General features: G+C 37.0%; 1 protein-coding gene across 1 annotated transcript in view; it reads left to right on the forward strand.

Annotated features, from left to right (window-relative positions):
- MYO16 (myosin XVI) overlaps nucleotides 1-25,697 on the forward strand; it is a 654,868-nt gene that overhangs the window by 123,392 nt on the left and 505,779 nt on the right. Inside the window, exons 4-5 of the mRNA XM_090257968.1 lie at nucleotides 10,790-10,860; nucleotides 24,642-24,785. Coding sequence (XP_090114094.1) covers nucleotides 10,790-10,860; nucleotides 24,642-24,785 — 215 coding nt within the window. The remainder of the gene's footprint in view (nucleotides 1-10,789; nucleotides 10,861-24,641; nucleotides 24,786-25,697) is intronic.

Here is a 25,697-nt window from a genome sequence, read left to right on the forward strand (position 1 = left end):
GGTTTATGGGTTCTGAATTCCCAATTTATTTCATTGGTCCATATGTCTGTCTTATGTCAGTACCACACTCTTTTGATTACTTTAGCTTTGCAGTAAGTTTTGAAATCAGAAAATGTGGGTCATCCAATCTTATTTTTCTTTCTTTTTAAAGATTGTTCTGGTTATTCAAGGTGCCCTGTAATTCCATATGAATTTTAGAATCAACTTTTCCTTTTTCTGCAAAAATAATTTTAAAAGTCATTGTGGTTTTGATAGGGATGTATTATGGCTTTCTTGATAAGAAAAATCTTGGGAAATTAAGGAGCAGTTTGCCATCTCATGTCCCCTTTTCTTCCTTTGGGAGGTGTTTGTACTCTCACTGATATTAGTTGTAATGAGTTGATTACCAAAGAATAGCTACTAATTTATAACCAGTATTTTTAAATGTTAGTACTAATTATTTTAACAGTTAAGGCAAAATTATAATATAATCTTTCAGGATGAGGAAAACAAAATAAAATTGTAAAAATGTGCTGTTCTCATTTATCAAAGAGTGAATGAGTAGATGAAAGAATAAAATAAGAATTCATAATGAAACCTACACATGTACTCTTATCTGTTTTTCTACAGAGATGTTAGTGCAATGCAGTGGCATATAACAAAGAGCATTTTAAAATTCTGTAACATAAATCAACAGTGGATTATATATAGAGAAAATAAAAAATGAAGCATGTATTTACACTGTGTGCATTCTGGATTTACTGTTGCTGTATCAAGGTCTGAAGAAATAATGATGCAGTTAAGTTTACGTTGTCATAAAACTCTCAGTTTCAGTCTGTTTGGGAATATTTAGAGAGAGAATGATTTAGGATTGGTTTAGGCACAGAGGACTTTCCTGATTCCCAACAGGCATATATACCATAGTAATGTGGGTTAGTAATTTTGGAGAACAGGTGAGTTTGATAATAGGTCCTTTTTTGGAATATCTTTTCAGTTACATGTCAGTGAGTTCCTTGAAGGAGGAAGGGAGGAAACCAGTTACAAGCAACATTTCAAGAGAAAAATGGCAAATAATTTTCGAAAACAGATTCAGGATATTTAGCCATTGATTTGAGCATTGCTCTACTGCTCTACTGTATAATTGTTTCTTGTTCGTATTTTGTCTTCTCCATCCCCAATCCACTACATTATAAACTCTATGAATGCAAGATTTTTTAAAGAAAGGTTTTTTCTCTGTCACAACTCCAACTTCTTAAGATAGTGCTTAACACGTAAAACCACTTCCTGGATTTTTGTTGCATTAGTCATACCCGTACAACTTGGTTGGGATTTTGAGTCAGACTGGCAATGGGGATCTTGGCCCACAGGCTTAGAACCTCTGGGCTTTAGTCAGATCCAGTTGTGTTCAAGCTGGGTAGCGAAACAGAAATCTTAAACCTCTTCCAAAGTAATATGAACTTTGTCTTAACTGCTCGAAGCCTGGTAGGTCAGTGTGGCTGAGGTGGACCCACTTGATTCTCCAGTGCACCTAGCTAATTAGTTTGTAGTTCTTTTGCTAAATCTGGAACCCTAATGCAGCTCTCTTCTCATTACCCCATCCTCATAGGACTTCTTTCCCAGGTGAGTGGCTTATAGAATCCTGAGTGCCCTGCTGATGCTCATGGACCTGCTCCAAATCAGAAACAACCACTTATGGTGTGGCTGAGTAACTCACCTGAATATAGATTTCAGTCCAATGCTTACTGTGAGCTTTAAAACCTATTAGAACCCTGGCTGGTATGGCTCAGTTGGAGCATCGTCTCTAACTGCAAGGTTGAGGGTTTAATTCCTGGTAGGGGCACATGTCTGGATTGCATGTTTGATCCCTGGTCCAGGCACATATAGGAGGCAACCGATCTGTGCTTCTCTCTCACATAGATGTTTCTCTCTGCCCTGGCCTCCCCCTCTCTAAAAGCAATGAAAAAATGTCCATAGGTGAAGATTAAAAAAAGAAAAGAAGAAAACTATTAGGTGCACTCAGATCATTGCTAGGCTGGGATGGACACAAGCTAAACAGCCTTTTGGGTACTAGTTTCCACTACTGCCCACCCTTCCTTGTATTATAATCACTGAGGTGTCTCAACCTTAAAAACATGTGGATAGATGGCATATTTGGAACTGACTGAATTTAAGAATTTGGTGACAGAACCTTAGGTTTTTTTTGTTTTTTTTTTTTTCTTAGTTCTACTAACTATTCTAAAGCTTAGTGAGGGTTGAGAATCATTGCCACAGTCTTAGGATGTGTTCTGACCTGAGGCGTTCCCGTCAACAAAGACTTAGACCCGCTCCTCTCAGATTACCCTACTAAACCAAGATTCAGGTCAGGTAAGTTTGACTAAATATATATTTATTGAGAATAAATTATTACTTTGAGGGATACAGTGGTACATGCAGCTGTAGGGGCCAGATTCTCAATGGTAAAGTACAGATGGACCTAGAGGGTATTGTGTTCAATGGTAAATTAATGGGAACCCATCTACTGAGAATTAACTGCCACTGCTAGTTCTGTTGCTCCAAGGGAGGCAGTCAGAGGTAATTTTCTGAGGTTGTAAAATCCTAGCAGTTTTTCTCAAAATGTCTTCAGTGAGCATTTGCATGAGAATCTTAAATTTTATTTAAAATGCATAGTTTGGATCCCATCCCCTAAATGAATGAATCAGAGTAACGAAAAGTTGGAATAGGGTGTAATTCTACAAAAGGCAAAAATAGCCCCTAAACATGGAAAAGTTTGTTCTTGGAGGAAAAAAAAAATTAACAATCATTTGTTGCCCTTCATAGGATCACTGTCCTTAAGGAGACATTCAGAATTTTCTTTCAGATTACAGTTTCATGGAGGAGGTTGTGGGGGGAGGGGTGGAGAATAATGAAAAACAGATCAAGAAACACAAAACTAAGAAAATCTATTTTTAAAAATCCTTGCGTCATTCTTAGGCATCCTAAAATTAAGACCTACATAAAGTGGAACATTTGTATGTTAAGCAGCATTACTGTGCAAATGGACATTTTTGTGGTGTTGATAACACAATTTTTATATCACTGTTTTCTGCTTCCCTCCTTTATTGACATAGAAATGAAGTAAGATACACCTTTGAGCGTTGGCCTGCGAGCCAAGTGTCGCTGGTTTGATTCCCAGTCAGGGCACATGATTAGGTTGCATGTCAGGTCCCCAGTTGGGGGCGCAAGTGAGAGGCAACCACACAGTGATGTTTCTCTCCCTCTCTTTCTCCTTTCCCCTCTCTCTAAAAATAAACAAACAAACAAGCAAACAAATTATTTTAAAGAAAAGATATACCTTTTAAAGCATTTCTTAGAGAACTATCAATTGTTATGGAAATTTTCACATCTGCATTTTTAGAAGTTTTCATATTGATGTTTCTATTATCACTTAAGGAAAAAAATGACACTGGCTTTATTTTTATTTATTTTTTTGCTGTTATTCATTTAACTTTTTATTGAGAAATAAAATCAAACTTACAGAAAAGTTGGGAAAACAATGCAAAGAACTCCCATATATTTACCTTTCAACCAGGTTTACCAGTTGCTAATATTTTACTGTATATTGTTGTCTTTCCTTCTCTCTGGAAAATGCCTTTTGAAGGGCTTATAACTAGGACAAGACTTAGAATCCATGGTTATATTTTGTTTTACTCTTCCTTTTCTCTCTTGATTTTAAGTGTGAAATATGTGTGTATACAGACCCACCTCCTCAGCAGCCGTCCGTCTCGAGAGACGATGGTGTAGCTTCTTAAGAGTCTATCTGCACCGCCGAGAATGGTTGTGCAGTCTGACTCGGGAGTGACACGGTATCTGTCTCCTCCCGTGTTGAATCGACATCTTGCGATGACGCTGGAGTCTGTGTCATCACAGACCCACCACCATCATGAGAATTATGTAAGAACAGTGGATTGTTATGCAATCCAATGTCCACACCAGCTCACATGTTTACCAAAGCACTTACTTTCTGTTAGGATTGGCAGAGTAAGAGGGGAAATGACAGGAGAACAGACAATGAGTTTAAAGGATTTATTTGGCCATCTGCAAACAGGTGGGCTGAGACCAAAAATGTGTCAGCCCCAAATAGCAACAAGCAGGGACTTTAAGGCGTTAAGGTGAGCTGGAGTTGAAGGAACCCCCTGCAAATGGTTCTGATTGGGGGGGTGGGAGTTGATTCCGAGAACAGAGAAGTTGCTAAATGTCTGTCTGCAGTTAAGGATACCTTTGAAGGACACAGACAGCCACTGGTGCCATTAGTTACGCGAGGGCAGCAGATTCATTGGGGGCTAGCTAAAATTTGACCTGAATTCCCAGAACCCAAGTTTTATGACTAAGACTTTCATGAAGTTGTTGTCAAGTTAGTGTCATTGAAACAGAGTGGGGTAGGGATCCCCCAAGTCCCCACAGCCTATGGTTGAGAGATGGGAGGAAGAGATAATACAGCATTTAAGGTACTTTGCATATCTATGGCAAGCTGGTAGCTAGGTAATAGCTGTGCTACAGCCCCAAGGCAAAATGTGTAGGTGACTTTCAGGATTTAAAAGAAAGGGAGGGCAGACTTGAGAGAAGGAGCATGTTGGAGGAGCATGTAAGGGTGCCATGATGTAGGAGAATGTTGTGGCAGCCATGTGGGAAGCAGCAAGCAGCCATGCACTTTGTAGTCAGGATCCAGCCATGCAGCCTGGGCCAATAAGAAAGAAGGCATGCTTCTGCTTTGATTGTGCCCACTTGAGCTGAGTCCAAGGCCACCAAGAACCCTGCCTTGCAGACCCAGACTCTATCTGGACTCTCAGAACTAAGGACAAATGGAAAGGACACTCTTAGGACTTATACCTCTCCTGGACTTCACCATGATCCAGTGTAACACAGCACATGCTTTCTTGGACTATTATACAGAGTCTGAAGACAATATACCCCAGATCCTGAAGAAAGAGAGCTGACAGATAAGCATGGGGAACTGTTGGACTTGGTTTTGGTTCATAGCATTTTGGGAAGCAAGAGAAGTGCTGGGGTTCATGGGAGAACAGGGCTCCGAGCCGAAGTGCTCCCAGCGCACCCCAGGTTGGAGTGTTGTAAATAAAGACCTGTTTTTCTCAACACTAATTGTTGGGTCTTACGCTGAGTCACCATGTGAATGAGCCCCACTTTGCTCATTAACATCATCACTGTGTTAAAAATCAACACAGATAACTCGACTGAAAATAAATGTTGATTATGAGGTGGACTATAAAGTTTGGTTGTTGGTGGTGATGGTGGGGACATTCAGTAGGGACAGCTCTCTATTCTATTAAAGCTCCTTATCAAAAAAATTATGATGTATTTTGGTCCTAATATTTTTTTATTCCCAATAGTTGACATTTAGAGACTGAATGTTTCTTTTTAAATATCAAATAATCTTGATGGGGTTTTGTGGCAGCTTGATGAAGCCACAAATATACAGTAAATGCTGAATCAGTTCCCAGGGCAGTTATACTATAAAAGGAATCCTAAGCTTCATTATTCTGTTTGGTCCCCAGATGGCTGTTTTTCCTTAGCCTGTTTTCTTGCAGACTTTATTGTAAAGGAAGACTCAGAGAAGAGGTGCCATTTCACTTGACTAGTCATTTGAATCATGTGATTACAAGGTTGTGATGAGCCCATACCTTTTTGGATAGAGTGTTTTAATCCCACAAAATTATAAATTATGAGGGCATTAAAATTGATCTAGATTTCTGGTTTGATTCAAAGTTGAAGGGTCACCTTCAATTACCATGTGATGTGAGAGGTAAAGTGTCCTACTGCCTTTCTTGGTGAAGAATACAATCTTTGGAATCATAATGCCCACATTTGAGTTCTTGATACACCATGCTATGCTGTGGTTTGGGACATCACATAATCTATCACAGCATTAGTTTCCTTTTTGTAAAGCAGTGACAATTGTGGTATGTACACTGTGAGTTGAGAAAATTAATTATTATATTTGAAGTGTTCAGTGTGTGTTAATCTTATAAAGATGTGCCCCCATACTTTTCAAAATTCTTATAAATGAATTATTATACAAGTTGCATTTTCTTCATTGTATCTTTATATCTAGGTACCTTATGATGTCCAATTTTTAATCCTTAGCAGAGACATAGATTCTAGCTCACTCTACATTGTTTCTTTATTTTGTTAATAGCTGATTTTATTTTTAAAATTTTAATTTATTTTTTTCATTACCATTTATCCCCCCTATACCCTCTTCCACCTCCACCCCACCCCTTTCTCCCCATGATCAGCTCACTGTTGAGTTCCCTCCTGAGGCATCCAGGGTAAAGCCATTCAATATTCAGTCCCTTGGTGGTTCTGATTTAGTTCTACTGATAATATAAACAGCTCTTTCAGAAAATAGTCTGTCTTTCTACAAAAAAAGAAATTACTCAAATTTTTTTTCTGTAGGCTGGATGAAGGAAGGGCTGGGGCATAGCCATCTCTATCACTGTGCAAGACAGACGTTACAGAGTTCTCAACTGTAGTGTCCTCATTCCGGAACATTCTCAGAAATGTTCCGTCTCTATCTCGGCTCGGCTCTCTTTAGTGTCGTGGAGCTTGGCTTGCCCTGCATCCCCTCAGAGCCAGTTATTGAGATTTCAGGAATTTGTGAATTGGTTGTAAAATAGCTAAACTAAGCCTGCATTATATCTAAGTGTATAAACTTACAACTAAATGGACTTTATTAAAAACAAAAAGAATAAATACACAAAACATCACTTCCTAATTAGTTCACCACATTTTTCTCTCATTTATGCTCTTGAACTTATTTATGTTTCTTGTGTCTATGTGGTGGAAATGCCACATAATCATGAGGTATGTCACATCTTTTCCTAACTATAGGTTTAGCAACATTACATTGGTTGCTGAAAATCAAACATGGTGAGAGAATTACAACACAGAAACTACTACAAATCAGGGCTTGATTTATTGTCTTACTGATTGCTTACAATTGTTGAAGTGATGGAGTAAATATTAATAATACAGGCTATATTTGAAAATGTGTCAGTAGCCATGATGGTGTGAACAGCACAAAAATGTGATGAAATATGATTACATTAATCAAAAACTGTTGTCTGATTCAGCAAAGATGTTGCTCATTAATAAATGAATCATGTTCTGACATACTTCATTGGTTCACTTTCAGCTTACTCAGGACTCAGCAAAGTTTCTGTAAAGGGCTCGACAGTAAATATTTTAAACTTCAGGGGCCACGTAAAGTCTGTTGCACATTCTTCCTGATTTTTTTCTTTTTTTTACTGCTGTTTTATTTCTTATGCACCCCTTAAAAATGTAAAAGTTATTTTTTGTTCAAAGCTGTATCAAAACAGGCTGGATTTGGCCTGCTGCCTGTGCCTATAGTTGTAACCCCTGGATCTTACCCATTAATGTCAATGAAAATATCAACCAGACATTCAAAGTCACATTCATTAATTATAACCATAGATTGCCTGTGGATTCAAGAGTTCACTAAAGTTATCAGAAACATTTGTGAGAATCAATTGGGTATATGGAATTTATGATAAGGAGTATTTTGTATTTAATATCTGTAAATGTGTACCACACAACCTTTATATCGGTAACATGTGTAATAAATTCATAAACACATATTTCCCTATCCCTCCATCCATCCTTCTATTCTTCCATTTATTTAGACATCTAGAAATCTAGATCTTCATCTCCATTTGTCCTTGAGGACTCTCAACAGACCACTATGGCCCACCCTGCTTCCATGGAGATTACCATCAATGTTCTTCACTTTGTAAACTAGATTCTCTGGACGTGATGACTCCACTGTGGCTGTTAGCTCTGCCTTAGAACCCCCTCTCTGCAGTGTGGCTCTGATTTTGATTAAGCCACGGGCTGGTTAGTCCATTATTTATCCTCAGCAACAAAGCTATATATGCACACTGCAACCACACCTCGGGACTGAGCCTGAAACTCTATTCAGCATTTAAACAGAAAGTGAGAGCAAGGAACCTTCTCTAGCCTTTGTGGTGTCCCCTCTCTCATTTTTTCTTAAAATAAATGTCTTTTTAATTTATTGGCATACATTACTTAATAAAATTATATAGGTCTCAGGTGTACAATTCCATAATACATCAACTGTATATTGTATTATGTGTTCACCACCTCAAGTCAAGTCTCCTTCCATTTCCATTGTGGTGCCCTCTCTTACTGTCTTAGTTAGCTCAGACTGCTCTAACAAATATACTGTAGACTGTGGGGCTTACACAACAACCATTTATTTCTCTGAGTTCTGGAGGCTGGGAAGTCCAAGATCAAGGCTCCAGCAGATTTGGCCCCTGGTGAAGACAGCTTTCTGATTTATAGATAGTTGTCCTCTTGTCTGTCCCCACGTGGCCCCAAGAGGGAGCTCTGGACTTTTCATCTCCTTGTAAGGGCACTAATCCTATATAGGCGACTTCACTTTCATGACCTCCCTTATTACCACTTAATTACCTCCCAAAAGATGCTCTTCCTGAATCCATCATATCAGAGATTAGGCTTCAATATATGAATGGGGGGGGGCACATTCAGTCTATAGTGCTTGTCTAATGAATCTTTTACTCCTTTGCTTAAAACCCTGTAATCCTCCTAGCTGGCCAAAAAATTACTTCCAAATCTAAGTGTGATGTACAGTGTCTTCCACAATGCATTCCTCCAAGCTATTCACAATTTTCCACTCCTAAAAGATTATTCACTTTCTTATGCTCATCATTTTCCCATTGCTTTGTATGTTGTACTCTTCACTCCCTTTTCTAGCTTGATACATTACATACTCATTCCTCAAGTGAATTTGGCTAAATTTGCATGGCTTCTATCCTATATTTAAATTCAACATTTAATAATCAAAGGGTTTTGAGGAAACTTAGAATAAACTCAAGATATGGATTTGATGATAATTTATTATGGGGTTTTATTATTTATAGTAATTATACTAATGCAAATCATTTAGTGATCTTACCAAGTGCTACGAGGCATGATAGGCATGCTACATGTGTTGCCTGGTTTAATTCTCACAATACTCCTATGACATGAGTCTAACAATTGTCCATTATTTTACTGACAGAAAACTGAGGCATAGAGAAGTTCAGTAGCCAAGCCTCATACTTAAATCTGTTTAATCCAAGGCCAGTGTATCACTGATTCATATTATGTGTAACTCACTACACATGTTCATAATGGATTGTATGTAAAAATATGATGGCATTTTACTGTTTAACTCAGGGGTCCCCAACCCCAGCCATGGAACACTAGTGATCCATGGCCTGTGAGGAACCAGGCTGCACAGCAGGTGAGCAGCAGGCAAGGGAGTGAAGCTTCCCTTGCTTTACTGCCTGAGCTCATCTTCTGTACCCTTCTCTCCTCCGCCCTGACTCATTCCCCCATCCATGGCCATGGAAAATTTGTCTTCCACGAAACCAGTCCCTGGTTGCAAAAATGTTGGGGACTGCTGGACTTACCTAATACAATATTATCTGCTTCACACTATATTTATAGTGAGACCCTACCTGTACAAGTGCTTTGCTACAAAGACTATAAGCACTGTGTTGATATTAATTGAAAATGAATAATTTTACTTGCTAAAAGATTTTAGGGTAAGAGTGCTATATATCTTCCGAGGAAACCATTGGTAATCATATTTAATGAACATTCTACTTTCTAGAATGGACTTTTAAAAATTAAAAGTGAAAAGTATATAAGGGAAGAAGTATATTCATTTATTTTGCCTATAGAGAGAGGTGGAGAAAGGGAGTGAAGAGCATCTAAAACCCAGACAACAGGGTGGTTTGCAGAAACTGTAAAGAAAAGTGTGTGTTATGAGCTACTGAGCTCCACTTCTGGCAACTGTTGGTGAGTGATTTTACAATGTCTTGTCCTCAATAGCCTTGCTCAGCTCCTGTAGACTCAAGCTTATGGCTTCTTTCATGGAGTCAATTCATGTCATATTTGGTCTTCCTCTTCCTGCTGCCTTCTATTTTTCCCAGCATTATTGTCTTTTCCAAAGAACTCTGCCTTTTCATGGTGTGCCTGAGAAAGGTCAACTTTTTACCTCCAGTGGTATTTCAGGCTTAATTTGCTCTAGGACCTACTTATTCATCTTTCTGGTGATCTGGGGTATTCATAGAGCTCTCCTCTAACACAATTTCAAATGAATCCATTTTTTTCCCCATCATCCTTCTTAACTGTCAGACTTTCACAACCATAAGTAGAAATTGGCACTTGAGGATGTGGGTGATCTTAGCCTTGATCTCTAATGACACATCTTTGCTCTTGGTGATCTTTCCCAAGTCTTCTCTTCTATTGCTGCCCTTCGACATCTCAGCTTTCTCTTGATTCTTGGCTATAATCTTCATCTGAATTGATGACTGAGACAAGCGGAACAATGTCTTTAGCCAGTTCACTGTCTTCAATATCTGTGTTAAAGTTTTGTATTGTTTATGATTTTTGTCTTCTTGATATTCAGATGCAGTCCTGCCTGGCACTTTCTTCTTTCTCTTTAATCAGAAGTTGTTTCAAATCGTTGCTATTTTCTTGTAGTAAGATGGCATCATCAGCGTATCTCAGGTTATCTCTATTTCTTTCAAGGCCTTACTTTCCAAGGACCTTGCTTTCCTGGATTTTTCTGACAGGGAAGGAAGATACCCAAGTCAGTCAGTGGAAGCAGCACGTGGAGTCAGGTTACAGTTGATCTTGTGGCTTTTAGTTCAGGGTGTGGAGGAAAGATGTGGTGTAACTTCTTTCTCCCTTTTCATTCTTTCAGCGCTTCGTCTGTTGAAGGAGGGGGTGGACCCCCACACTCCCGTTTCCTCAGGAGGGTCCTTGCTCCATCTGGTAAGAACTTTGATGACCAATAGAAGTGTGGGAGACCCCAAGGATAAGGAGACTCAATTATGGAGTCAGATCTTAGTTGCAAAATGTACATCTGATAGATGATCAGAAAATGATGGTTCAGATTAACAGTTTGGGTAATAAACCAATATTTATTAATTACATTATAGTTTGTAAATAATCTTTAGCAAATGGAGTTAGAGCATCTGCCCTAAATAAGATGTTTTTATAAATGAATGGTTTTCAACGAATAAGCAAGATAATATTGTATCAATTATAGAATATTAGATAATAATTTTTTATGTCTGTAAGTTGCCTTTATTGCTCCAATGAACTTTATTATACTCTGTTTGTGGCCCAGCTCATATAAATGTAAATAAAACTTATCTACATTCCTTGGGAAACAAAACAAGAAGATTAAAGTGGAAAGGTAGATGGGAAACACTTTATTAATTCTTGAACCAATGCAAATATATTGCATTTTTATACTGTTGGACATAGGTTGTTAGCCAAAGATGCAAGGAGAAGATGGACCTGAAATACATATAAGAAAACCTGGTAATGGCTGAAGGAACAGGGGTTCAGTGCTGAGTCTCCTTTTTCTGGGGTTACTGAGTAAATAAAAACAAATGAAAAATTGCAGGTTGGCAGAGAGACAAAATTACAGGGTTTCAAAGTGATTTAAATACCGAATAAGGCAATTTAGCTATCTAATATGTCAAGTGTGAGTAAGTTGCTCTGCAGTTTGCCCTGCCTTTTAGGCATTCCACATTACAGAGTCTCATGCTTTATCAGCACCAAAGCACTAATTACATATCCTTAGATAACATCTTTGAGAAAAAGGCAGCATATGTTTGTGTGAGGTATCAAAGGTAAGCTGTGGAAATTGTTGGGATTTCCAGAGTTTTGTTTACTTAACTTATTATTCATTGAGTATCTGACTTCTAAGGGTACATTTCTCTTAAAAGTGCCACAAGAACCTTTATGCTGGAGAATAACAGTTCCCACCATGTTACATTACAGATAAGTATTTGAAAAACAGGTTTTAATATTTTTTGGCATATAAAAGTTAAAGTTGTATCTACACTTGTAACAACTACATCTAAATTTGTCTGTTTACTCTTTATTAAATAATTCATATATCAGACCTAAGACAGGTGTCAGGCACTATTATAGACAGAAGGGATATTATGTCAGCAAGTATCTATCAACAATCAGGAATTTAGTCTCATGAGGACAATATAGATGGAAATTTAGATTTAACTCTTTACAACAGTATAATATTTATGGAGTCAAAAACAGAATAATGTAAGCTTTGCTAAAATGTTATCAAAGGTTTTATGTTATTGCCTTTAATAACTGAGCTATTGAGAAGGAATTCCTGATGGCAACTATCCCTTCTTGAATGGAGTATGAAGGCAAAATCTTTTCATTTTGTCCTTTGACTGCAGCAGGCCATAGTGAAGCTTAAATAGAATATATTAGAAATAGGAGGAAGATGGCAGAGGAGTGAGGGGAGGCTGCGCTTGCTTGGTCCTGGGACCTGTCTGTAGATTAGGCTAATTGCAGATAGAACATCTCAGTCAACAGCTGGATACTGGAAGGAGTTGAGCCTTGGCACTGCTGGATCAGAGAAGACCATCTGGGAGTGACCTGTAGGGTGAGGATAGTGGAGGAGAAAGGAACAAGATGAGATTTGTGACTGGCTTGGCTCCCTGAGCTGCGGCTGGCAGGATGCAGATTTTTTAGTGACCACAGGTTTTCCCAGAGATGAGTCAGGAGAAGAGAGAGTCTCTGCCCACTGGCAAAGCTAAGAGTGGGCTGGATGGCATCTGGCACTGAGAGGCAAGAAACAGCATACTGCTGTGTGTGTATGGATATGTTTTTCCTTTTTATTTTTCTCTTTTGTTTTTTGTGGAGAGGGGAGGAGAGGCTAGGGGTGAGACAAGATTCTTGAGGAATGCAGGTGCAGAAGCGCACTTGCCCACTCCTCAATCCTCCTCCTGGGTCACTCAAGGGCACACACGAAAGTGCCCCCATCTGCCCACCCAGGTGCACAACCAATGTGCTGCCCTTCACTAATAGGCACCCACCACTGCGCATAGGTGCCCAAGACCCACCCCAATGCACGCAAAAACAACTTGCTGGCCGCTGTGCACAGGCACCACTGCAGCCCGCCCCAACCAACGGGTGCACAAAAAGCCCACCTATTGGTGTGCAGAAAGAGACCTTCCCCTCTGCTGGAACAGCTGAGCAACCAGTCCCTCTTGGACCCACCTGCCCTGTTGCACAACAGGTAAACCTGCCCCTGGCCTGAATGAGGGAGTGCACTCACCCTTGGCTGAGGCCAAAGGATGGTGAAGTGAACTAGAGGCACTTTGTAATAAGTTTTGGGTGCTGGCTCTTGAAAAAGAGTTGGGGGAACAGCAGACAAATTCCCAGTACAGAATCATACCCAGTGCTGCGGGAGAAATCACTTAAGTAGATAGCTCTCCTCCAAGTGGCATCAGCTGGAGGCAGCAGCTCAACAACTGTACACAAGAAGGTCACACCATTAAGCCAGAAAATAAAACTAGATCAATCTAAGAAGCAGAAACAAGACCAGTGCCCAAAATGAGGAGGTGGAATAACACCCCACCAAACAGAAACAACATCCCACCAAAAGGAAAGGAGGAATTCCCAGAAGGAGCGATAGATGAAATAGAAGCTAGTAAACTATCAGACATCAAATTCAAAACAATAGTAATGAGGAAGCTCAATGAACTTGACAAACTCAAAGAAAACTACAATGAACTCCAGGGGAACTACAAAGAACTCCAGGGAAACTACAAAGAACTCCAGGGAAACTACAAAGAACTCCAGGAAAGCTACAAGGAACTTACTGAGAACTACACTAGCATAAAAAAGGACATCGAAACTATCAATAAGAACCAGGAAGAAATGAATATTACAATTTCTGAACTGAAGAACACAGTAGAATCAATCAAAAGCAGGCTAAACGAAGCAGAGGATCGAATGAGAGTGTTAGAGGACAACGTAGAAAAAAATTCCCAAACAATGCAACAAAATGAAAAAAGACTTAAAAAGAATGAAGAGGGTTTAAGAAAATTGCAGGACAATATGAAACAAAACAAAATCCATATCATAGGGATAAAAGAAGGAGAAAAAGAGGAGCATGGGATAGAAAACCTGATTGAAAACGTAATGACAGAAAACTTTCCTAACTTGATGAGAGAAAAAGTCATGCAAGTCCAGGAAGCACAGAGGGTTCCAATGAAGATGAACCCAAAAGGACCCACTCCAAGGCACCTCATAATTAAAATGGCAACATTCAAAGACAAAGAGAGAATCCTAAAGGCAGCAAGAGAAAAACAGCAAATAAGATACAAGGGAGCTCCAATAAGACTATCAACTAATTTCTCAACAGAAACACTACAAGCCAGAAGGGAATGGCAAAAAATATTCCAAGCAATGAAAAACAAAGGCCTACAACCAAGAATACTCTACCCAGCAAGGCTCTCATTCAAAATAGAAGGTGAAATAAGGAGTTTCACAGACAAAGGAAGACTAAAAGAATACATCTCCACCAAACCAGCATTGCAAGAGATGCTAAAGGGAATGCTTTAAGAAAAAGAAGAAAAAGAGAGAGGGAGAGGAACACAGGTACAAAGATAAGCGAATACCGTAATAACCTGAATAAATACCTGTCAATAATAACCTTAAATATAAATGGATTAAATGCTCCAATTAAAAGACATAAGGTAGCAGAATGGATTATGAAAACATGACCCACATATATGCTCTGCAAGAGACACACCTCAAAACAGAATATATACACAGACTGAAAGTGAAGGGATGGAAAAAAGTATTCCAAGCAAATAGACGTGAAAAAAAAAAAAAAGATGGGGTAGCAATACTTATATCAGACAAAACATATTTCACAGCAAAGGCCATAAAAATAGACAAAGAAGGACATTTTATAATACTTAAGGGAACAATCCGTCAAGAATTATAACCCTGGTAAACATATATGCACCCATCATAGGTGCACCCAAATACATAAGGAAAATATTGGAGGACTACCAGAAGGATATCAACAGCAACACATTCATAGTAGGAGACTTTAACATCCCATTGTTAGCAATGCACAGATCTTTGAGGCAAAGAAATACCAAGGATATTGAGGCATTCAAATGGACTTAATTGATATATATATAGAACTTTTCACCCCAAAGAAGCACAATATACATTCTTTTCTAATGAACATGGGACATTTTCAAAGATACACCACATGGTAGGACACAAAACAAGCCTCAACAAATTCAAGGAAATTGAAAATATATCATCCATCTTCTCAGATTACAGTGCCTTGAAACTAGAAATAAACCGCAAGGAAAAAACTCAAAGACATTTATACTCATGGAGAATGAATAACATGCTATTAAATAATGAATGGGTTGACAATGACATCAAGGTAGAAATCAAGAAGTTTCTGGAATCAAATGATAATGAGCACACAATGGCCTAAAATCTATGGGACACAGCAAAAGCAGTTCTGAGAGGAAAGTTCATAGCAATACAGGCCTACCTAAAAAAGAATAGAAGAATCCCAAATAAAAAACCTAACCCTACAGCTACAAGAACTAGAATAACAACAATAAACAAAGCCCTGAGCGAGTAGAAGGAAGGAAATCATCAGGATCAGAGCAGAATTAAATGACACAGAGACTAAGCAAACAATTTGAAAGATCAACAAAAGTAGGAGCTGGTTTTTTGAAAAGATAAACAAAATCAACAAGCCTTAAGCCAGCTTCATCAAGAAAAAAAGAGAGAGGACCCAAATAAACAAAATCAGAAATGAAACAGGAGAAATCACAATCTATATCACAGAAATACAAGATTATAAATAACTACAAACAACTGTATGGAAGAAACTTGTCAACCTAGAGGAAATGGACAAATTTCTAGAAACATATAATCTTTCAAAATTGAATCAAGAAGTAGAAAGCCTCAATAGACCAATAACAAAGAGTGAAATTGAAGCAGTAATAAAAAAAACTCCTGGCACACAAAAGCCCTGGACTGGATGACTTCACAGACAAATTTTACAAAACATTTAGGGCAGAACTAATGCCTACTCTTCTCAAAATGTTCCCAAAAATCCAAGAAGAGGGAAGACTCCCACTCTTTCTATGAAGCCAGTATTACCCTAATTCCAAAACCAGGTCAAGACATAACAAAGAAAGAAAACTACAGGCTGATATTACTAATGAACATAGATGCTAAAATACTCAACAAAATATTGGCAAGCCGGATCCAGCAACACATTAAAAAGATCATACAACATGATCAAGTGGGATTCATCCCAGGGATGCAAGGATGGTTTAATATTTACAAATCAATAAATATAATACACCACATAAACAAAATGAAAGACAAAAACCACATGATCATGTCAAAAGATGCTTAAAAGGCATTTGAGAAAGTACAACACCCATTTATGATGAAAACACTCAGCAAAATGGGAATAAGGGAGCATACCTCAACATAATAAAGGCCATATGTGAGAAACCCGAAGCAAACATCATACTCAATGGACAAAACCTGAAAGCATTCCCCCTGAGATCAGGAACAAGACAAGTATGTCCACTCTCTCCACTCCTATTCAACATAGTCTTGGAAGTTCTACCCACAGCAATCAGACAAGAAAAAGAAATAAAAGGCATCCAAATTGGAAAAGAAGAAGTAAAAATGTCATTATTTGCAGATGACATGATAGTGTACATAGAAAACCCTATAGATTCCATGAAAAAAACTACTTGACATAATAAGTGAATTTGGCAAAATAGCGGGGTACAAAGTCAATATTCAGAAATCAAAGGCATTTCAGTACACCAACAATGAAATGTCAGAGATAGAAACTAGAAGAAAAACCTCATTTGCCATAGCAACAAGAAAAGTAAAGTACCAAGGAATAAATTTAACCACAGAGGTAAAAGACCAGTACTTGGAATACTACATAACACTGAAGAAAGAAATTAAGGAAGATATAAATAAATGGAAGCATATACCATGTTCATAGATGGGAAGAATCAACATCATTAAAATGTCCATACTACCCAAATTAATTTTTAGATTCAATTCAATCCCTATTAAAATACCAGCGACATATTTCACATACCTAGAACAAATACTTCAAAAATTTATATGGAACTCCAAAAGACCCCAAATAGCCACAACAATCTTGAGACAGAAGAACACAACAGGAAGAATCACAATATCTGACATCAAACTGTACTACAAGTCCACTGTAATAAAAACAACCTGGTACTGGCATAATAACAGACATATAGATTAATGGAAGAGAATAGAGAGCCCAGAAATAAACCCAGGTCTCTATGGTCAACTAATATTTGACAAAGGGAGAAGGAACATAAAAGGGAATGGGAAGAGCCTTTTCAACAAATCATGCTGGGAGAACTGAACAGGGATGTGCAAAAAAAATGAAAATATACCACCAACTTACACCATACACCAGAATAAACTCAAGATGGATCAAAGACTTAAATAGAAGACATGACACCATAAAAGTCCTAGAGGAAAACATATGCAGGAAAATTTCAGATATCCCACATTAACAATATTATCACTGATACATCTCCTAAGGCAAGAGAAATAAAGGAAAAAATTAAAAAATGGGACTACATGAAACTAAGGAGTTCCTGCTTAGCAAAAGAAAACATCAGCAAGATGAAAAGGGACCCAATCATATGGGAAAAGATATTTGCCAATCATACCTCAGACAACAGGTTGATCTCCAAAATATATAAAGAACCTCCACATCTCAACACCAAGAAGACAGACAATCCAATTAAAAAATGGGCAGAGGACCTGAACAAACACTTCTCCAAGGAGAATATACAGAGGGTTCTTAGACATATGAAAGAATGCTCAACATCACTAGCCATCAGAAATGCAAATAAAAACCACAATGAGATACCGCTTTTCACCAGTCAGAATGGCCATTATCAACAAATCAACAAACAAAAACTGCTGGCAAGGATGTGGAGAAATGGGAAGCCTAGTACACTGTTGGTGGGAATGCAGACTTGTGCAGCCACTATGGAAAACAGTGTGGAATATCCTCAAAAAACTAAAAATGGAACTGCCTTTTGAACCAGTGATTCCACTGCTAGGATTATACTTGAAAAATCCTGAAACACCAATTCAAAAGAACCTATGCATCCATATATTCATAGTAATGCTGTTTATAATAGCCACATGTTGGAAACAGCCTAAGTGCCCATCTGTAGATGAGTGGATTAAAAAACGGTGGTACATTTACACAATGGAATACTATGTAGCAGAAAGGAAGAAGAAACTCCTACCATTTGTGACAACATGAATGGAACTAGAGAGAATTATGCTTAGTGAAATAAGACAGGCAATGAAAAAAAAAATACCATATGATATCACCTATTACAGAAGACTAATGAACAATACAAACAAATGAACAAAATTGAACAAGAAACAGAATAGCAGTTATCAGGGCGGAGGAGGGAGGGAGAGAAGGGGGGTAAGTAGGGGAAGGGTTTAGTAAAGGAAATAGTATCAATAACCCACGGACACAGACAACAGGGTGGGGATTGACTGTGGGAGAAGGGTAGGCTGGGTCGGAAGAAGCAATGAGGAACTAAGTGGGACAATTATAATAGAAAAACAATTTAAAAAAATTTTTTAAAGAAATAGGAAATATTCTTTCTTTTACCTGATGAATTCTAGGTTGAACATAAAGACTGTGATTTAAGCAGTGGAATTTCATACAGCTAAAACAGAGACAGACTCATAGATGCAGCGCAGATCACAGCTATTTGGGAGGGGGGATATTAGGGAGTAGAGGGGTTGAGCAAAAGGAAAAAGGACTCATGGAAATGGATAACAGTGTGGTGATTGCTGGGGGAGAGCTATAAGGGGACTAAACGGTAATGGAAAAATACAATAAAGTTTAAACAGAAAAAGATTAAGCTCCATGGACAAAGGCAACAAAAGCAAAAATTAATAACTGTGACTACGTCAAACTAAATAGTTTCTGCACAGTTAAAAAAAATCAACAAAATGTAAAGACAGCCTACTGAATGGGAGAAGTTATTTGCACAAGATATATCTGATAAGGACTTTATATAAAATTATATACATATATAAGGAACTCATAAAAATCAATATCAGAAATACATTAAAATATGCAGAGGATCTAAACAGACATTTCTTCAAAGACATACATACAGACAGTAGACGTGAAAAGATACTCAACATCACTAATCATCAGGGAATTGCAAATTGAACCACAGTGAGTTACAACCTCACACCTGTCAGAATAGCTATCATAAAAGAGTCCACAAATAAAAAAGTGTTGGCAAGGATGTGGAGAAAAGGAAGCTCCAATGCACTGTTGGTGAGATTGTAAATTGATGCAACCACTATGGAAAACAGTTTGGAGATCCCTCAAAAGATTAAAATTAGAACTGCCACACAAGTTAACAATTGCACTTCAGAGTATTTATCTGAAGAAAGCAAAAATGCTTATTTTAAAAGATATATGCAACCATATGTTCATTACAGCATTATTTACAATAGCCAGGACAATCTAGGTGTCCATCAATAAGTGAATGGATAAAGAATATCTGGTATCTATACAGTGGAATATTACTCAACTATGAAAAAGAATGAAATTTTGCCAATTGCAACAACATGGATGGACCCAAAAGGTATTATTCTAGGTAAAATAGACAGAGAAAGACAAATACTATATGATTTCTCTTATGTGTGGAAACTGCAAAAAATGAAACAAATAAACAACAAAACTGAAACAGACCCCATAGATATAGGTAATAAACGAATAAATGCTAAAGTGGGGCACACTCCAGTTATAAAATAAGTAAGTTTCAGGGATGTAGAGTACAGCATAGGGAATATGACAATAATATTGTTATAACTTTGTACAGTGACAGATGGTTAGTAGACTTATTGTGGTAATCACATTGTAAGGTATATAAATATCAAATCACTGTATTGTACAACTGAAACTGATCAATATTGTATCCCAATTATACTTAAATTAAAAAAAAATACTGAGCTATGATAGATATGCAAATATGCCCAAAACGTATTGGTAAATACAATATCAAAAGCAGGTTAGGGATTAGTGTGCATAGTATGATGAGATCATTATATTGACAATGACTGGACTTTCTCCATATATACATACATATGGAGAGGTGAGAGAGATAGAGAGAGATAGAGTCTTTTTCGTCATCAAAGAAAATCCTAAAGACTAGACAAAAAATTTTTAACAGTGACTCTGGTTGGGGGAAGGCAACAAGGTCTTTCATTTTTACACTTTTAGCTTATATAATGCTTGAACATTTAAAATAATAAGCATGTGTGTTTCCATATAATAAAAATTAATACAAAAATCGGTAGGACTCTTTGTATTGGAAGCTTAGATTCTAAATGTTTTCATCACTTTTCTACTCTTAAAAGAAAATATGGTGCTCTTTACAGTCTGACTGACCCTGGGCTTCACTCTATATTTCTCTAAAGTCTCAGGCTATAAGAAGCAGAGTAATTTGCAACTTAACTATGGTAGAGGCAGTTCAACAGCTTAATATCTTTAAAATTGAGAAGTAAATATTATATTTTAAAAAGAGGCAGAATACTAGGACTTTATAGAAAATGTCTAAATAAAGATTACTATAACACCTACAGTGTAGGTGTTAACAAAAATAGTCACAATGTGGAAGTTGTCCACACTTTGCCTTGCTCACCCACACCAGAGCATCTGGGCATTGACCATATGACTCCTCCCTCCTCTGCTTTTCCAGAAGAGAAAGAGCAAAAGCTACAAGGGTAAATATCAGCAAGAAAATTAATTATAGCAGAGGAAAATACACCTTGTTCAGTGGCTGATCCTGGGGAATTTCTTGGAGGATGTGAAAGAGGGGACATCCATACAGGACAGTGCAACAGGGAGCAGAAAGGCAAATAAAGGGGCAAAAGGGAAGCAAAAAGATGATGCAAATGAGAGAAAGACTCCTGTGTTGATTTGAGGGAACCTGGGAGGCATATTGATTAAGAGGCTGTCAGTTCAGTGCTGGCTTCCTGGACAGGTGGACCATGTGGTCACAAAGGGCTTTGTGTTTTGAAGTGTTTATGCTTGGTTTTATGTTCTGCTGTCACCAATTTGAAATGCTTAATAACTTTTGCATAAGGGGCCCCCCATTTTCATTTTTTACTAGGTCCTGCAAATTACGTAGCTAGTCCTGCTTGGCACTTTGAGAGGTGGAAGATAGTGACAGGAGGAGCTGGGAGATATGAGTCCAGGCTGCAGGTAGAGATAACTAGTAGTGTCAGAGCTCTGTTGAAGGTGACAGAGGGGCTGTTTAGCCACTTAGTTGATGCTATAATGTGTTGCCAGAAATTGGTCGAAGTGATAAAGAAACAACCTAAATTGGGATGAAGATATGTTAGCTTGAAGAAAATTCTTTTTAGGGAGAATTAGGTTTACTATGTAAAAATAATATTGTAAGAATATTGTAACAGGAATGTTCAACCATCATAATCTTTCAGACAAGTGTGATTAGGGGGTATTTATTGCTGTCAAATTATTATGCATAATCCTCTGAAATGTGAATCTGAAAATGACATTACTGGAGAGGGGCTGATATTGCTTTCAACGCTAATTAACTCTTTTTTGGCAAAAGACACTGAAAAGCCAAACTGTGGATATCTTTGAATTGTAAATGTGGATTCCTGCAGTGCAGGCTGAGGATTACTTGACAAACACAAAAGGGGAAGGTCACATTTTTATTGATTATGCAGTGATCTATCAAAAAGATAATGAGTAGAATAGAGATTAACTTTCGTATGAATTTCCTAGAAAAAATTGGATCCAGGCCCCAAATTCCAAAACAGTTTATTGAGCTTTCTTACTCTGGTCCTCACCTTATCAGTAATTGTACCCATAATGTGGAACATCTGATAGCTAAACATCCTAGTTCAAAACTAAAACTAATCTCTCAAAGTTCATATGTTTGACATTGCCTCTGTGCTTTCATGCATCTCAATGCTAATGCATGCTCATATCTTCCTCCATATGGAATTTACACCATAATTTTGCATTTTACATAGTAGTATATCTTCTTGAAACTATCAGGTAATGGAGAAAGATATGAATATTCTTCAATTACTATAAATTATGATTGTGAACCACAATTCCTACATTTTTTGGTAAAGTATCAGTTTAAATCTTTTGCCTAATTTTTAAAAATTGGGTTGTCTTCTAATTCCTAATTTTTAAGACAATTAAATAATAATAAAACATAAATGTATCTCTGTAGTTCCCATTTCCATGTTATTAATCTGTGCAGTGGCAGTTTGTTTGAAGTTTTCTCATAGCACTGATGAGCTCTCTGTTCATTTATTTAAATTCATTTTTCTCCCTGCATTTCATTATGCATAATTAATATTACTGTCTCAAAGTTCACTAATCTTGTCTTAGCAATATCTAGTCTGTTATTAAATTTATCTAGTAGTATATTTTTTATTTCAGTTATATTTCTCATCTCTAGAAGTAAAATTTGAGCCTTTTTAATGTCTTCCATGTGTCTACTTACCATATAGTTATAGCTATAATAATAGTTTTAACACTCAGATTTGCTAATTCTAATAGACATGACTTTTAAGTTGGTTTCCATTGATAATTTTTTTTCTCATTGTGTTTTCTATTTTCTTGCTTTTTTGGTGTGCATATGGTCTTTTTTTTCTTGGATGCAAGTCATGATCAATTCTGACTTGTTGGGTACTGAATATCTTTGTTTTCTGTTAATAATCTTGAGTTTTGTTTTTGGGACAGTTAAGTTATTTGGGAACAGTATAATCCTTTCAGACCTTAAATTTAATATTTTTTAGGTGGGAACAGAGCAGTATTTAGTTTACAGATAATATTTTCCCACCCGGATGCAAGACACATCTGATACTCTACCCAATGCCTCATAAATTATGAGGTTTACAGTCTGGCTGGTGGAAACAGGCAGTACTTCTGGCAACTTACAAGCTCTGAGTCCTTCTTTTCAGGGGGTTCTTTCTCAAACCTTGAGTAGTTTCCTAGAATGTATGTACTGACCATGACTTGACTGAGTAATTGAAGGGGGCTTCTGAAGATCTTTAAAATGATCTCTCTGTGCATCTTGGTATCTCTGGATCTTCATTTGTTTCCTCATGACTGATCCTGGTCAATTGGGATTCTCCTCATTCTCCTGTAGCTTGAGAATTCCATCAAGGCTGTAAGTTGAAGCAACAGTAGGGCTGCCTTGTTTATTTCCCAGCTGTCAGTGGCCATAGTTTGTCTGTTTTTATTTAGTAGATTGAGGTAGGAAGGTAAATATAGTCCCTGTTACTTAAAACTGGAAGTCCTCCAATGAATTAATTTTAATTTTACTGTTCAGTGAATAGATACATTGGTATGACAGTACTTCTGGTGGTAGCATGATTTATACACATTTTGCAGAGGGAATCTGTTTCATACATCCAAATTCTATAAAAATGTGTTATCTTACAACCCAGAAATTTTACTGATAATTATTTGACCTATTAATAGGTCTTTTGTAAACTAATTTTACTAATATGTTAATATGTGAAAAAGTCTTTTTGAATTTTTTATTCATGAGAGAGAGAGAGAGAAAGAAAGAGAGAGATCAATTTCTTGTTCCACTTATTTATGATTCATTAGTTGATTCCTGTTTGTGCCCTGACTGGGGACCAGGCCTGTAACCTTGGCATATTGGGATGACACTCTAACCAAGTGATGTACCTTGCCAGGGCCACGAATATGAAAAAAATCTTATCTTCAATACAAGTGATGAATAATTTTCAGGACCAGGTGCAAAATAAATATGTGGGACTCTACAAAAGTTATTAAATATTCAAGATGGTAAGAGTAGGGCATTAAACCAAGTGCAGGATGCATCTAAGCACAACTCCATGGATCATGCATTCATGAAGCCATCTGTGATTTATACATGTAATATTAACATGAGTCTTACTATAAATAGTAAATAAAAATAAGAACAAAATAAGTTCCTGAAGGTTTTGATTTAGTATATTATGTATATCTATACAATACAATATTATGCAATTGTTAAAACATATTAGAAGTTTCTTTATATACAACAGTTAACTTTTATAAGATGGTATGTTATATAATGCCTAGTTGTCTTATGTAACTAGTGTAAAGGCTGTATATAGGAATGTTGATAGATGAAGATGGAAAGACTGTGGAGAGTCTTATCTGTCTTGGATGAAATAAAATGGTAAAACTTTATTCTGTTGGCATTGAGAAACTATACATGTTTTAAAGTAGAAATATTATGTGATTAAATCTGAATTTTAGAAAGATAATTCTGATAAATGGCCCAAGATTTTCTAATAATACTATTTATAAATGAAGAGGACCCAAGTAGTGAAAAAAACTTTTTTTTAAATAATATCTGACTCTTCTTTCTCATTTTCTTTGCACTGTTAATGGACTCAATTTTCCCATAAGTCTTACATGCCCTTTTCTTGTAGATTAGTTGGAAAATATGAATACATTTTTTCCCAGGATAGATCCACCTCTAAACTTCCAAAATTGGCGTTGAAGTTTTATATACCTGGAAATTTGGAATAAAGTTTATCATAGTTTGTTAAAATATTGTATTATATTTTCTTTTGTTTCTTTCTTTTTTTAGTGTGCTCGGTATGATAATGCCTTCATTGCAGAGATCCTTATTGACAAAGGGGTCAATGTCAACCACCAGGATGAAGACTTTTGGACCCCAATGCACATTGCCTGTGCATGTGATAATCCTGATATTGTCCTGCTCCTTGTATTAGTGAGTAAAGGCATTAATTTTATAACTATTTGAAAAATTTATGGCATAAAATGGCTACATATTTACCTAGTAATACTTCACAATATGTAATACTTTGGTAGAAAAAAATTTGTATGTCTATGTCATGACATATTCACCTGCAATTACAAGGTAATTAGAGACTAAGACTGTGGGTTACATAATTTATAAAACAAATCGTGTACGTATGCCAGGCTCTACTCCCTTTGCTCTTTCTTGGTTATTATATACCTTAATACTTTACAAGTCAGTCCTAACTGAAAGGGTTTGGAAATTGTATTTTTTCAATTAATTCTCTTACTTTTTAGTCAACCAGTATACAGTAATAAGGAGATATGGCTTGTATTTTTAAAAAGATGTTATTTATTTATTTTTGGAAAGAGTAGATGGGAGGGGGAAATGGAGAGAAACATCAATGTGTGGTTGCCTCTCATCTGCCCCCAACTGGAGACCTGACCCACAACTCAGTCATGTGCCCTGACTGGGAATTGAACCAGTGACCCTTTGGTTCACAGACGGGCACTCAATCCACTGATCCACACCAGCCAAGGCTGGCTTGTACTGAATGTTGTTCTTTTGTTTACATCTAGTCAAGAAGTGCCTACATTTATTTGTGTAAAAATGAAATTTTTAATATAAAAATTATTGGAATTATTGTTGCTTTCAATTATAGCTCAGACCCTAATATTGATCCTCATAAAACATTAACACTTTTGTTGAGAAACAGTGTCAGCACTTTATATACACTCAATGTATACTTGTTCAATACAAAAATGAACTAATGTGTGAAAGAATGGCAGGCCAATTTTTTGCAGTCAACTTGAATTTAATTTTTTCATTATTAACTCATATCTACTAAAAACTGTCTCATAGCCATATTCATCTTTTTATGCA

This window comes from Furipterus horrens, unplaced genomic scaffold (assembly GCF_987537825.1).
Source record: "Furipterus horrens unplaced genomic scaffold, mFurHor1.1.pri manual_scaffold_12, whole genome shotgun sequence".
In the NCBI taxonomy this organism is placed as follows: Eukaryota; Metazoa; Chordata; class Mammalia; order Chiroptera; family Furipteridae; genus Furipterus; species Furipterus horrens.